Consider the following 15,547-nt stretch of genomic DNA (forward strand, 5'->3'; position numbering starts at 1 on the left):
CAAAGACCAATCATTGGACAAAAGAACAGGGATCTTGATATTTTCCTTTCGACTTAAATCTTAACTCTAATAGAAAATTAACTACTTACTACCTGACTAAAGAAATTGTTAAGCTTTAACGAGCAAACTTCAAAAAATGTATTTTGATGATCATGACATTGATTTTGTGAAATGCCCATGGACTTAAGGTTCTTTGGGACTCTCTACCTACAGTTAAATAATACCGTTGTATGAATTCTGATTATAATATACAATATTAACATCTAAGTTACTACCCTATTGAACTCTAGATTTATTCTTTGTCATTTTATAATAAAATATAGTTGAAAACGGCATTTTTAATGTTATTTCCATACCTATAATGTTCGTGAGTTATATTTTGAGGCAGGAATGATCTGAGTTGGTAAGTATACCTATTTTAAAAAGAAGCAGTAAGTTACTTTAAAAGTTACTTTAAAACCCTACATTAAAGTAAGATTCAAATTATAGCGTGTAAGTACCTAATACGAGTTAAATTAAAATCGATTAAAACAAAAACTGAACATCAATCACATTATAATTTCACTTTGTACCTATCAAAGAAAATAGAGTTGCATAATCACATAACTAGGCATTTATGAAGTTCAGTGTCCATGTGATATACTTAGGTCGCTCTAAGGTCAACGAAATTGATAATCTAGTGGCGGAGACCATACACATTCATGTATTTCACAAAGACCCTTTAAAAATAAAATACATTAATATGTAAATCGCAATAATACACACAAATACGCATGAAATTAATTAAAATAAATTAAATACAGCTTGTGTACACTTACCTTTAAAAATTCCCGCCCTATTTTTCCCGCCTCTGTCTTGCACATACTACCAACAGTACAGAAAGTAATGCCAACATAAGGCATTACTAATGATATCGATTACCACAGATTACATCGAACTCATATCGTATCAGTATCGTATCGCATTTGAGGAATTACGATATTGACAGCTTGACGACAGATTTTTTTATCAGTGTCATATTTTATATTGAAATATTAATCCTACTAAATCATAAATGCGAAAGTTTGGATGTCTGGATGTTTGTTACTCTTTCACGCAAAAACTACTGAACGGATTTTGATGAAACTTGACGAATTTTGATGAACAGTATTAATGTTTATAACCCAGAATAACATAATAGGCTATAATTTATGACGATCCGTGACAAACGAATTTCACACGGGTGAAGCCGCGGGAAAAAGCTAGAATAATAATAAAATCAAGAAAAAAAATATATTTTTTTACTAGATCCAATACAATAAACATTGTTTTCTTTTCACGATTTAGATTACGATTTCATAGCCACGATAGCCCAACGGTGAAAGTGGTTGGACTTGCCGTGCAGACTCGAGATCCGAGGAACGCGGGTTGGAATACTTGGAATTCCACCGCCACTCGACGATTTTGGTAAGCCCACTCGACTCGTAACACTAGCTTATTCAGCTTAACACGAGGGACTAACGGGACTATTAGTAATTTGTGCAATACAAATTGCTAATAATCTTTTATTAAAAGTATGGCAATAATTGCAAGGCGATTACAAAAAATGAGTTTCGTTGTCACGGTTCTGTATTATTTATAAAAAAAAAAAGAAAGAAAAGGAATCGCTATTTTTGTTTTATTTTGGTTTCACTTATATTTTCATGATAAAAAGAATGTAATTTTACTTACAAACATGTTTATTCATTGAATATTTTTTGAAGATCGAAACGCCGCACTATGGATCGGATATGCAGTTTACCGAGTGTGTTTTTTCTCACATAGTATATCGTCTTGCAATCGATTTTGATGATACGATAACATTACGATGTGACTACAAATGCAACTGGCATCCCTTTTTTCTGTAAAAAAAATATATAAGTGTGTGTTATAGTGTCATTATTGTCAACCAACACTGTCAATAGTGTCAATGTCAAAAACATCAAAATAAAAACTGGTCGGTGGTCTTAGCAAATTTCGTAATTGGCAAAAGTTATTCGGATTTAATGAGTATTCTTTGGATTTAATTGTTTTTACCTGTCCATTTAAATCCACTGCCCTCATTTTAGTTACTAAAAAATATCTACAATCATATTAATGAAAAATTAGAATAGAAATGTTGAGAACAGTGGTACGTCTAACACCGACTTTTATATTTCCTATATTTGAGAGCAGAAATGCAAATGATTACGATATGCTCAACAAAGACACTGAAGCTCCACGTACAGGCTTCGAAAGGGTGAAAATGATGTACACAACGAAGTAAGTAACTTATTAGTCAAACAAAAAAAATTCTAACCTCGCAGTTTCTAATCATAAAATATTTTTTTACTAAATTTATGTTTGAATTTTCAGTGAATATGATGAAGTGTCTCCAGAAATGAACCAGGTTGCCCAGGCAGCAATGTTTGGAACATTTATCGGAGGTTGTATGGGAGGCTTTGTAAAATCTCGCAATGCATACCTCTACTTCATAGAAACCAATCAAGCAACAATATTCACATCTACTATGCAAGCTAAGGTACCTATTAGTACACTCAATAACACTTTTATTCATGAAAAAAAAATTGTCCCTCGGTCAAATAACAATGCTTTGGTTTTCAGAAAAAGTTACAGGACTATGTTACAGTTGCGTTTGCGAAAGGGGCCTGCCAGTGGGGATGGAGATTAGGCATATTTTCTGGAATGTTCAGGTTAGAATTAATGACAACCCTGCCTTTCCATCTTAGTTGCATGGATGTTGGTAGATGTCACTTTTGTCTCTTATGTATACTTAAATTGGACTGCAGTCATATTACTGCATGCATTAGGGAATAAATAACCTGATATCAAAAGTATTCACTTGAATAATACTTTTTTTCCTATTTCCAGTTTAATAGCTACAACCATATCAGTGTACCGAGACGACACATCCTTGGTGGAGTACATAACAGCTGGCGCTATCACTGGTGGACTTTACAAAGCTAATTTGGGCTTGGCAGCAACCTTCGTTGGAGCTGGACTTGGTAAGAACAACAAATACATCTTGGAAACTTGGTGTCTTGAAGTTATAATACTCTTAACTCAAACCCCAAGGGGTCGCTTATGACTACATAACAAATTGTTTATCTATTGCGCTTCGATTTGCAAGGCTCAAAGGTCTACTATGGAAAAACTAAAATCGAATTTACTCAAAATATTGGCTCCAAGGGTCTATTCATAGCCAACAGGGCTAGGATTCACGCAAGGATACAATCTTATTTTAATTATCAATTACATTTAATTTTGTCAAATGTAATTGTGAAGTGCATCTTAAAACGCACGTATTAAAAACATTACTATGACGTTTCACACTGCGCGCGGACGCACAGGGTGACACACGAACCAATCACAGAGCTCTATTCAAAGCTGTGTTTGATTTGCTGCTAAGCAAGCATTGTTTGCGAATACAGGCATTAGTCCTACTGGTCAAATAGATCTTTTTTTTATGCAAGACAAGGCATATTATCTTTTCTGATCTAGGATGCATTTATGTGGGGTAGAATACTTCCCTGCTTTATTAGTCAAGAATGTACCTAGTCCCTGTATTTCTTTGTATGAAGAAAATCCTTATATTGTAAAATAATATATTTTTATTTGTTTCAGGTGCTGCATTAAGTACAATTGCTGGTTTAGCAATTTTAGGAGTTTTAAAAATAACTGGTGTAAGCATGGAAGATATAAGGCAAGCATTGTATAAACTCAGAGAAGTAAGGTACGAGATAATGAATTTTAATTTTCTACAAAGTAATTTTTTACCATCAATACATATTGTTACATCATGTATGTAATACATACATGATGTAACAAATCCTATCCCATTTATTTCTAAGTTTGATTAAAATTAAGATTTTTGTATTTCATTTTTCTTTAATTAGTAGTAGTTAGGGTCTTGTAAATTTTTAGGGCATCTGCTAAAAATCTCGCGGGCGCCCGAATTTGTGTCTGCATCGAAAAATAACTCTGCGCAGACTCGTGGCAGGCGGTGTAATAATAAAACAGTGCATATCACGTTTTCTCTCGCACTCACACTGGATATGGGTGACGTCACACAGAGGCAGGCATAGAGTTGTTAATAATACGTAATAGGTACGTATTTAATAAAACAATGGCGAGTGTGCATCTCTGTTTCAAAAAATACTTTCGGCCCTGCCTGGCCACGAGTTATTGCGTCAAGTATAATAGGCGCGCGTATTATTACGTGCTCTGTGGGCATTTTGTGAATATTTGACAATTTATCTTTGTTCACAGAGAAGACCAGTTAAATCAAGCAATTGAGAAATCAGCAAAAATTAAAAACGATGACCTTACGAGACACCACGATCAGCTAGTTTTGGAAAAGGGCGAGAAAAAAGTTGAAGAAATGTAGAATGAAACCTTGATTTATTTTGTAAATAACTATTTTTATTTTATGTCGTGGGAGTTATAATTATTTTACTCGAAATTCTGTTTTGTACAGTAATATAGGTATAGCAATTAAATATTTATTACAAATCATACTTGCTTATTCCTTTATCTTATTTGAGCTAAATTGGATATTATTTCTAAAATAAATAAAACTTCAATGTTTATATCAAAAGCATTGTATTGATATTGGTTATTAACTCTGCATTCTATAAGATAAAAATAATAATTTTACATTTCACATATAAAAATAAAGTGAAATATTTACATGTTTAAACGTTTTTGTGCATCAATTTGACGAATTATGCAAGATAAAATTTTAAATGGGATGTATATCAAAATTAATACATTCTGCAATTCATTAAAAACAGATTGAATGAATTTTCATAAAATACACGGCAAGAATATTTTATTTATTTATAATATATACTTGGACTCTATCAAGATTATAATAATTATTGCTAATGTTCTTTTAAATTATACACTTCGTAAATATTAATTCATTGTTTGTAAGATGTCAGTAAAACTTTCTGACATGTGTGCAAACTCAACATTTTTATTCGTAAGTCTAAAATCACGATTACATTATTGCACCATGTAATACCAAGTTTTCATTAATACAGTATAACCACAACTATAACATTTTAGCTTACAAATACATTGTACGCGCTTACAATTAATATAAGATACGAAAACGTAAGAAAAAGTACACAGCTTCCAATAATTACCAATAATAATACGAAAATTATTGAAATAGAAGAGCATCGATAGAATGTATCTACATTTTTTTGTAATATAATGCAGGTAACATTAATAAATAGCTAATAAACGTTATAATTATTATAGTAACATTGTAATACTAATAAGATGAAAATGCAGTACAGAACGAGTGAGCTAAATCTACATTCAGGAACAACTTAACATCTACTTATTGCCGACATAAAAAGGCAATGGCTTATGAAGGTTACAAAACTTGACTAAGGCCAAGGCGTAGACCACCGACTTTTAGTTGGCTGATAGTTGGGCCCGATTTCGGTCGGATCGGTGTAATATGCGCACTTCCATACATGCCCATACTGATTAACTACCCGACTAAACTATCGCCCGACAAAAAATCGGTGGTCTGCGCCTAGCCTAAATGGAACTAATACTTATTGTATTTTAAAAATTAAACTTATCTGGCAGAGGAGTGGTTATTCAAAAAAGTGACTGATTCAAAATCATCTACTTTTTATGCAAATAAAACAATATTGCACAAAAAACTAGCAGTCTTGCGATCATGGACGCATCTTATAATAGAATTTAGTCATTTTTACAACTTTCGTTACATGCATTTAGCAAGTCTAAAATCCAGCCATATTGTGTACTGAAAATCACATTTGAACATTATAAATATGATCTTTTGAGTAAAACTTAAAGATTTTAACTTCAATCACATTGAGGTGGCTTTAAATATTGGATCTCTCGTCACTTTGATATGGTATTACCTGTCACATCACTTTCTAAAGCAATTTTTACAAATTTTGATTATCTGTCGTTTTAGAACGAGTCAACATTATAGGGAAATCAAAAAATACTATCATAATATAGTATGCGTTGGCAAAAGTAAATCGCCAAAACATTTTCTAGATGTAAACCGCACGTCAAATGGTTTCTGAAAGGATTTTCAACATGGACCTTACCATCTTGTAATTCGGTCGAAAATACCACAAAGTAATGGTAAATAAAAACATGCGTTGACGAGGGATCCACTTCCAATAAAATAAGACTAGTTCACTGAGTTTGTGAGGGTTTCGTGATACGCTTAGCACCACGGTTGGGCGGCCCTTTGGGCTTGGCAAAAGCTGGTCTGTGAAGATTCCTCTTGGGGTGTATCTCGTCGTATAGAAATTCTTCTGTCAACTCTTTGCCGTCGTCGATTTCGAGCTGAAAGATAAATTTACTTAGTAAGCATGACACACCAACTTTTAACATTTTTAACGTCAGGTAGGTAAATTAATTATTGTTCTGTTTCTATTGACGGAATAGGAAATATCACGAATCAGTAACATTGCCCAAAATTATGAATAATGTAGTGTAATCAAGCAATAAATAAATAAATATCCTTGGACATTTTACACTGCGCTTCTAGTCCCAAACTAAGCAAAGCTTGTACTATGGCTACTAGACAACGGATATAAACATACTTAAATACATACTTATTATACATAGAAAACACCCAGTCCAATACAAACAAAAAATATGTTCATGCACACAAATGTTTGTACTGTGCGGGAATCGAACCCGCTACCTCCGGAATAGTAGTCCGTTTCGCACCACTACACGAAAATGCTGATAAAATAATGGGGAGGAAAAAATACTCTGGCGAATATTTTAGTGCATAGGTAATATTAGAGCTAGAGTATACTTACGCGTTTTGTTATTTCTATTCCCATTTTTTCTATGATTTCTAAAAATTGTCCTTTGCAACTGGAGTACAACATCCGCTCCTTTATACTACAGTTGTAGCCCGGCATTGAGTAAATGAACACTGAAATAAAAAGTACAATACATAAGTAATATTCAAAGATAAAAAAATATTTTGTGTCTTCAACCTACATGAATAAAATAAATAGCTGAATGCCCAGATCATTATATCATTTATTATATGGGGCATTATTTGATCAAATTAATTTTAGGCCCCATTCCAAGACTTGATAAGTTTACATTTATATTTATTTTTATACAAACATATTTCGTCACTCCCACCAAGTGTTATTTTCGCTACAAAAAATGTTTCGCGCCCGTGTTATTTGCAGACTTTGAAAAATTCTGGCGTTCAGTCCCGTCTCTAAGATTCATTCATTAATTTTTGTTCACTGGTTTACGATGAGGTCTCACAGTGCGCTTGAACAGGGTCCCCAAAAACCTATTCATACACAATACTTGAGTGAGTGTGACTATGAACCAATGACAAAGCTTCAAGACTTCGCTCTTCGCATAGCGTTGCTGCTTCACTTTTAAGCAAGTATCGTTTGTGAATACGGGTGTTAGTTAGGCGTAAAGTAACCGAGATATACAATTACTGTTCCATTATTAATATTAGTATGTATTAGGGATGTTATGGATATGTAGTTTCGGTTATGGATACGGTTACGGATATAGGAATAATATTATACCGGTTACGGTTACAGATATTTTTTTATTTCGGATATCCGAAAGTTTCGGTTACGGTTACGGATATCTGTGCTATAGAATGCAATTTGCAATAGTTGTCCAACACGGTTCATTCACGGCCGCACACTTTACATCGAATAAAAAGTAATAAAAAAATCAAAATTGATATACTAGATGGCATTATAAAGGTAAATCAGGCTGTTATGCCTTTACATATATAATACTATACAAAAAACAATTTAAACTATGTACCTACATCCGAAACTTTTGAATCGTTATGGTTACGGTTTCGGATATTTTTTTATTTTGGATATCCGAAAGTTTCGGTTGCGGTTACTTATATCCATCCATAACATCCCTGGTATGTATTACCAGCTGCACACTAACCTACGCTAGCCATGTGGTCTCCTTCGTGCGTGTGCTTGAATATGTAGAGGTGGTACCGCGCCTGGTCGGACGGCACTTGCCGAGGCAGCTCTACTAGAGTTATATTCGCCGCTTTCGATAAGTGGATCTTTTCTTCTTCTAAATCTGAAATTAATTTACAAACATGTATTGTAAAGACTGATCAGTTGAAATAAGTTTAATTTAAACACAATTTATCTATACTCTCATCATTACAGTCATTCAGGGCCATTGTAAAAGCGAGACCCTCTCTAATTTTGGCCTTCAAGTCATGGGGACCGGTTGGGGAGGCCTGTTGTTCGCATATTTGTACCTAAGTCGGCTTTTATTATATGCTCGAGAAGAGTGGAAGTGGCCAAGTTCTATTCAACTCTCCTAAGCCTAGGCTCAGACCACCGACTTAGGCCGGGTTCCCACTATGCCGGACCTGCAGATCTCCCGGTCCGGTAAAATCGCCGGAAGGCCTAGCGGCGGTACAAATTGTATGAAGCTGTTCACATTATCCCGGATCCGGCTTTTTCGCCGAGCCCGGCATTTTTACCGAGCGTTTTGTCGCTACAAAATGCCGGCAAAATCACCGGACCGGAGTAATGTGAACGAGTTGCGGCCCACCCCGCCGCGCCCGTGCTTCCCGCCCCGCCCGTGCTCCCCGCATTTCATTCGGCTCGGATTTCGGATCCGGTGATCCGGTGTAATGTGAACACCCTTGTCCGGTGTCCGGTTTCCGGCAGAAATGCCGGTCTGGCATAGTGGGAACCCGGCCTTATTTGGCCGACAGCTGGGTCGGGCTGTTAATCAGTATGGAGATGTATGAAGGTGCGCACACTACACCGATTTGTTATCGCTCGATTTTTTCATACAAATTAGAATCGGGCCCACATCCCCGAAAGTCACAACCGGGGGAAGTTGACACTAAAATTCCCATCTTTCCCCGTCCGGGGGAAGCCTGTCGGGGATAGATGGGACTACATCATCTTTTCAGTTATTTTTTTTACTTGTTTAAAACATTTAATTGTTTCTTTTTATGTTCTTGAGTAAATTATGGAAAACTTACCTATTTTAAACTGTAAATAATTGTAGGAACCTTTCGTGAGATCAAAGATACCCTGTTCCGCCGCTTCCGTTATAGGAAACGACACCCCCCCTATGGTTGACTGTCTGCAATAAGATATAAAAACTAACTTAAGTAAGAAGCTTTTAAACAAATGAATAACAATTAATTATTATGATGACTAAGGCTGGGTTGCACCATCTTACTTAAACTTTGACAAACGTCAGAAATCTGTCAAACTCCATACAAAAAGCACCGGTTATCGTCATAGTTACCGTTAAAGTTTGGTGGTGCCACTCACCCTTAGTATTTCTATGGACAAAAACAAGGTATTGGTTCCGAAGTGTATTTGAGTATTTCATATCTTTTTCCCATTTTCTAAGGCCTGGTTCCCACAAAGGTGGACTGGAGCGGAGAAGATATTATGTGGAAATAATTAAATCTGATTATTCTCTGCTCCCCTTTGCCTTGTAGGTACCATAATATTAATTAGATTTCATATTCAAATACGAATTTCACCAATAACACAAACCACTGATAGTCCAGTAGAATTAGCTTTTAAATCGGAAATAATTCCTACAAAAGATTTTATTGTTTTAATGGCTTCATTGGTTGCCCATTAAGACTCTCCTAAGTTTTCGACTTCGACGGAGTTGTGCTTAAGTGGTGGGGGCCCCCGAAAGGGGCATTTTTTCGGTTTTCCGGTTATACCGCGTAAAGGACTTACCCTATCAAAAAGTGGTCTTCATGACGGTTGAAGGGCACTTAATCCTGCATTGAATAAGACCAAATTCATATGTTTTGGACAAACCGTTCTCGCGCTAAAGTTCGGCAAAGTAGAAAATATACGTATAATTAATGACCCTCTCCACGTCCAATGGCTTGTTACCCACATGCTTCCAAGCCTTGTAAAGGGTCGCCTTAACCAGTGTAACCCTAACAAGGTTCACGAGCTTGATGCGCCTATCCTTGTTCGTCCCAGCCGTTCCTTAACTGCGGTTGCTGCACCTCTTCCTGGCACTCACCTGAACGACTCTGTGTTACCTACTGTGGCTGCCCCTCTTCCTTGTATCCTCCTGCATGACTACGTTGCCTAGCCGTATGCCTGGTCTAAGGTTCGACGCCAGAAATCAACAACAACAAGTTCATATTAAAACGCTGAAGAGTTTTTTGTTTGTTTGTTTGAACGCGCTAATCTTAAGAATTACTAGTTTGATTGAAATCATTATTTTTGTGTTGAATAGCTCATACATTGAGGAAGGCTATATGATATACAGGGTGTCCCGTAATGTAACGTCAAGCCGGAACTGGGTGTTGAGGCAAGTTGTGCTGGTTATCAGAAAAATATAAAAAAAAATCTATGTGGCATATTTTAAAAATAATAGGCATTTAAAAAAAAACAAAAAATTCTACTCCAGGTGACGGTCCTTTTACTCGTGTTGCCACAAATCTTCACTTTTTCCAAATTTTTTTTTTGTTATGTAACCCTGAATAATGCTTCTCTAAATTGTTATCAAAATTACAAAACCAGCTGCTCCAACTTGGATGAAAAAAATAGATTATTCCCAAAAAAAATATCAAAATAAAAATTTTGCCTAGTTTAAACTGACCGTACTGAAAAAAAATTGTACTACGCGAGTGTGGCAAGTGACGTCATAATTTGGCGCATTTAGTAAGGATTCCAAAATGGTATAACACTTTGTAAAATCTTGCTGTAATTGTTGACAATTTTTGTTTATTGGAAATAATCCCGTTTTTAACTTTATCTACCTTGGTTAAAAATATTATTCTAATGTGCCCAAAATTCAAGTTTCTGGCTTAAGTGAGATGGAGAAGCCATTTTAAAAGGTATGAGCGGGACGAAGAGGGCCATCTTACCAAGCAGGGATGTTATGGATATCCGTAACCGTAACCGAAACTATCGGATATCCGAAATAAAAAAATGTCCATAACCGTAACCGAAAGTGATTCAAAAGTTACGGATAGTTTCGGATAAAGGCCAAACTGCAAAACTCTATGAAATCTGCAGTATACACGCCGCAGCTGCAATGCCGCGCTGCCGATTTCATAGTTTTGCAGTTTGCGGTCTGCGGCCCGTCTTGGAATTGTACCTTAAATCTTAATATTAGTTACCAACTTGTCTGGCATTCGCTGGCACCATCTAATATGCCAGCCTGTTTTACCTTTATCATACATAGGTGTCGTCTTAGTTGGTACATAAAGTAGCTATGTGGGTCACGCTCACGCAGCATCTTGCTATTTGTATTATACCTAGCTACATTTTTGAAATTCTAATAATTCCGTAACAGAAATTATCCGAGACTTTCGGATAATCCGAAATGATTTCATATCCGTGACCGTAACCGAAACCGGTATAATATTATTCTAATATCCGTAACCGTATCCATAACCGAAACTTCATATCCTTATTATCCCTGTTACCAAGTACAAGTGCAGGCAGAGCAGGTAGTAAAGGCGCGCGCGCACGGGTGACTTTTGTCACAGTATGTCAACTACTAATTACTGTCATGGTGACAAAAGTTTCTGTGACTGACTGTACGGTAGTCAGTCACAGAAACTTGAATTTTGGGCACATTAGAATAATATTTTTTAACCAAGGTAGATAAAGTTAAAAACGGGACTATTTCCAAAAAACCAAAAATTGTCGACAATTACAGCAAAAATTTACCAAGTGTTATACCATTTTGGAATCCTTACTAAATGCGCCAAAATATGACGTCACTTGCCACACTCGCGTAGTACATTTTTTTTCAGTACAGTCAGTTTAAACTAGGCAAAATTTTTATTTTGAATTTTTTTTTGGGAATAATGTATTTTTTTCATCCAAGCTGGAGCAGCTGGTTTTGTAATTTTGATAACAATTTAGAGAAGCATTATTCAGGGTTACATAACAAAAAAAAAATTTGGAAAAAGTGAAGATTTGTGGCAACACGAGCAAAAGGACCGTCACCTGGAGTAGAATTTTTTGATTTTTTTTAAATGCCTATTATTTTTAAAATATGCCACATAGATTTTTTTTTATATTTTTCTGATAACCAGCACAACTTGCCTCAACACCCAGTTCCGGCTTGACGTTACATTACGGGACACCCTGTATACAATCACTCTACGACTAATAGAGGCGAAGCAGTAAAGAAAAATGTTGCAAGCACGGGAAATAGTATTTAAACTATTTTCACTCGTACGAAGTTGATTTTGTGGCGTCGAACCTTGGACCAGGCATATGGCTAAGCAATGAAATCGTACAGGAGGGTACAAGGAAGAGGGGCAGCCACATTAGGTAACACAGAGTCGTTCAGGAGAGTGTCAGGAAGAGGTGCAGCAACCGCAGTTAAGGAACGGCTGGGACGAACAAGGATAAGCGAATCAAACTCGTGAGCCTTGTTAGGGTTACACTGGTTAAGGCGACCCTTTACAATGCTTGGAAGCATGTGGGTAACAAGCCATTGGACGTGGAGAGGGTCATTAATTATACGTATATTTTCTACTTTGCCGAACTTTAGCGCGAGAACGGTTTGTCCAAACATATGAATTTGGTCTTATTCAATGCAAGATTAAGTGCCCTTCAACCGTCATGAAGACCACTTTTCGATAGGGTAAGTCCTTTACGCGGTATAACCGGAAAACCGAAAAAACGCCCCTTTCGGGGGCCCCCACCACTTAAGCACAACTCCGTCGAAGTCGAAAACTTAGGAGAGTCTTAATGGTCAACCAATGAAGCCATTAAAGCAAAAAAATCTTTTGTAGGAATTATTTCCGATTTAATCAATTTTTGTGTTTAATTCTACTGGCCTATGATTGATTTGTAGTTTTGTTTCATAATTCCATATCCACAGTCAAAAAGATCACAAATTGACCAACCTGGAGTCTGTGCCAAAGCCAGTGTTGTGGTCATTGAGCTGCAACTCCTGAAGCGCTTCCTCGCGTGACGTCAGCGGTGCCGGTGCCTTGGCCCCTCGCTCGTGGGCTCGGTAACCTTGCAGCGATACCTCCTCCTACACAAGAGATTTACAAATATGGCAAAAGAACATTATCAGGACTTTTAACTCCATCTCAGTTATTTGGTTGGCAAAATCAGTCAACCAGTGAAGAGTTAGTATCAATAAAAAGAACATTATCAACTTTGCAATAAATCCTCCTAATATTAATAAATGCGAAAGTTTGGATGTCTGGATGTTTGTTACTCTTTCAAGCAAAAACTACTGAACGGATTTCGATGAAACTTTACAGTATTAATGTTATGCCCAGAATAACATAATAATATAGGCTAATTCATGACGATCTGTGACAAACTAAATTTCACGCGGGTGAAACTGCGAGCAAAAGCTAGTTGAAAAATAAATCCATGATAAAGTAAACAACCACATTGAGGTTTGAAGCAAAACTAATTTATTAATAGAAATACCAAACTACCTACATAGTTGTTTATAAAATTAATAATTCTCATACCCTTGGTTTTAATACATAACATATTATTATTGTATTTTTTGGAAATTCATCATGAATTATTTTTTCAAACATGGAGGGGAGAGCATTAAATGGCCTGGAAACAAAAAGAAGTAGGTACCTACTTATGTTTTGAGGGAAGGCACATAAAATGGCGTTTTCACATCCATTTTGTGTTGTTGTAATTAAAGCAAAGGAAGAAAAAAATTTGGTGTGTACTGCATCAACAATATTAAACTTTGTTTTGAGAATTACCTTAACTGTAGCATGCATTTCATCCTTAATGTGAGCAGAGCCAAACTCCTGTTTGAGGGTGGCTTTTGTCGAAGCGTACAACATCTTCTGTCTGACCGGAGCACTGTCGGGAGACCAGCTGAGCAGCAGCCATTCATGCCCCAGGGAATTTGTTGTGTCTAGCCTGGAAATTAATATAAAATAAATCAGATTTAAATGGAGAAAAGGTACAAGCCAAGTTGGGAAACAAAGAAACATAATGTTAACCCCTGAGGAGTCTGCTGGTATCCTGCAAGTTGGTTCATTGGAGTATAAAGAAACTTATCAAGAAACTATGTAAAACTTGCTCAGGACACCAGAGTTTTATCAATTTTCCTTGATACAAATCCAAAGTCAGAAAAACTCAATCAAGGGAATAATAGTAGTAAGATATTTGAGAATGTATTACATGACATATTTATTTACCTGTACAAAATGTAGCATGGCTGATCTTCAACGATCAATGCTGGCACATATTTGTCAAAATCCTGCTCCCAAGATCCTTTGGCTGAGTGTTGTTTTGCCAATGTTAGCTGTTCTGGAAATAGAAAATACCGTATTAAAGTTACTACATATTTTCATATTTTTCATCAGGTTAATGTTTTATTGAAAAACAATTACTTACCATTTTCAATGCTAATTTTCATAACCCGAAGTTTCCCATCTCTGCATTTCCCAAAGAACTTTTTGAGTTCAGCATTTGCTGTTGACAACAAAGATTGATATTTTATTGTGTGTTAAAATACCTATTTTTTTTGTAACATTACATTCTGGATAAAACTATAGTAGTTTTATAAAAAAGGATCAGCTCAACTTTTTATAAAACAAAGTTTATAGTATTAAGACAATATTTTTCAACATAATAGCGTTGTCATGATTTTTAGGCGAAGCAATTATTACAATAATTGCCCAGAGATAGCAACGTACACAAATGGCAAACAAGTGCATGGGCTTCAACAATCAACAATTTGGTAGGCGTAATTGAACTATAATAATCTAGATTACGTTTTGATCGCCTTTATATTTAGGGCTGAATTTGTTTGTACATTTAAAATAGGACTGATAAAAATAGTACGAAAGCAAAGGGTGTGGGTGTTGTTTTATAACTGTAAATGATTTGTAATCAAAATATTATTGCCTTGAATCCCTGTTTGGTGAGACATCGTCACAATGTTAATTTGATTGTCTGGATAGGACAATACTGTGTTTTAAATTATTCTAAATGACTTTATTAAGCAAAATCTGTAAAAAATATTAGTGAAGAAGGAGGAGGAAGACTTGCCGAATTTCAAGACGTCACTCACTGGCTGTCACTGTAATTACTGTCAATGTCAGATTTTTTCTTCTTCTTCTTTTTCTTATTAATGGCGATGAACTTGTGTTTTTCGCCACAGGGCACACTGTTCCGCCAATATCACGTGCGCAGCTTTTACACGGTATAGGTATTTTGATGAATTTAAATTTTTAAAGGTATGCTAAGCAAAATACCTAAAACAAAGAGACATCACAAATAAGACAACACAATACATAAACATAACACATGAAAATAAACACAAATGTGGAGGTTTAGTTTTCTGCTAGCTCTTGCCTGTTACAAATTAATTTTGTTAATGTTAATAAATTTAACTAGAGATTTCAAAGTATGGGGATTAGTAAAGTTAAGGACACATTTAAGGTTAGTCGGAAAAGGGAATTTTTTAGGGAGGAAGTCGTATAATGAATGGTCAGTTTTGGGGCAGTTGAAAAATATGTGGT

The 15,547-nt window shown here is 35.7% G+C and overlaps 2 protein-coding genes across 2 annotated transcripts; one reads left to right on the forward strand and one right to left on the reverse strand.

The window, feature by feature from the left end:
* Positions 1 to 1,973: 1,973 nt before the first annotated feature.
* On the forward strand, positions 1,974 to 4,533 carry LOC135088600 (RPII140-upstream gene protein). Its single transcript, XM_063983507.1, has 6 exons — positions 1,974 to 2,280; positions 2,374 to 2,539; positions 2,623 to 2,711; positions 2,890 to 3,023; positions 3,643 to 3,751; positions 4,288 to 4,533. Exons 1-6 carry the CDS (start codon positions 2,135 to 2,137, stop codon positions 4,403 to 4,405), a joined length of 762 nt encoding a protein of 253 aa, XP_063839577.1. The 5' UTR covers positions 1,974 to 2,134; the 3' UTR covers positions 4,406 to 4,533.
* Positions 4,534 to 4,603: 70 nt separating this feature from the next.
* LOC135088594 (twinfilin) lies at positions 4,604 to 15,112 on the reverse strand. Its single transcript, XM_063983497.1, has 9 exons — positions 14,931 to 15,112; positions 14,418 to 14,495; positions 14,219 to 14,330; positions 13,775 to 13,937; positions 12,935 to 13,068; positions 9,056 to 9,159; positions 7,984 to 8,127; positions 6,852 to 6,970; positions 4,604 to 6,366 (listed from the first exon to the last, which is right to left on the reverse strand). The coding sequence occupies exons 1-9, from the start codon at positions 14,953 to 14,955 to the stop codon at positions 6,214 to 6,216; spliced, it is 1,032 nt and encodes a 343-aa protein (XP_063839567.1). The 5' UTR covers positions 14,956 to 15,112; the 3' UTR covers positions 4,604 to 6,213.
* Between the last annotated feature and the right edge of the window lie 435 nt (positions 15,113 to 15,547).

This window comes from Ostrinia nubilalis, chromosome 4 (genome assembly GCF_963855985.1).
Source record: "Ostrinia nubilalis chromosome 4, ilOstNubi1.1, whole genome shotgun sequence".
NCBI lineage: Eukaryota > Metazoa > Arthropoda > Insecta > Lepidoptera > Crambidae > Ostrinia > Ostrinia nubilalis.

Excerpts from the sequence above, each read along its gene's own strand:
- LOC135088594 (XM_063983497.1), bottom strand. The coding sequence starts at position 14,955 with ATGTCTCACCAAACAGGGATTCAAG. Across the intron at positions 14,331-14,417 it reads GAAAATTAGCATTGAAAATG|AACAGCTAACATTGGCAAAA; the intron begins GTAAGTAATTGT and ends TTCTATTTCCAG. Across the intron at positions 6,367-6,851 it reads GAATAGAAATAACAAAACGC|CTCGAAATCGACGACGGCAA; the intron begins GTAAGTATACTC and ends TTTATCTTTCAG.
- LOC135088600 (XM_063983507.1), top strand. The coding sequence starts at position 2,135 with ATGTTGAGAACAGTGGTACGTCTAACACCGACTTTTATATTTCCTATA. Across the intron at positions 2,281-2,373 it reads AAAATGATGTACACAACGAA|TGAATATGATGAAGTGTCTC; the intron begins GTAAGTAACTTA and ends TTGAATTTTCAG. Across the intron at positions 2,712-2,889 it reads ATATTTTCTGGAATGTTCAG|TTTAATAGCTACAACCATAT; the intron begins GTTAGAATTAAT and ends TCCTATTTCCAG.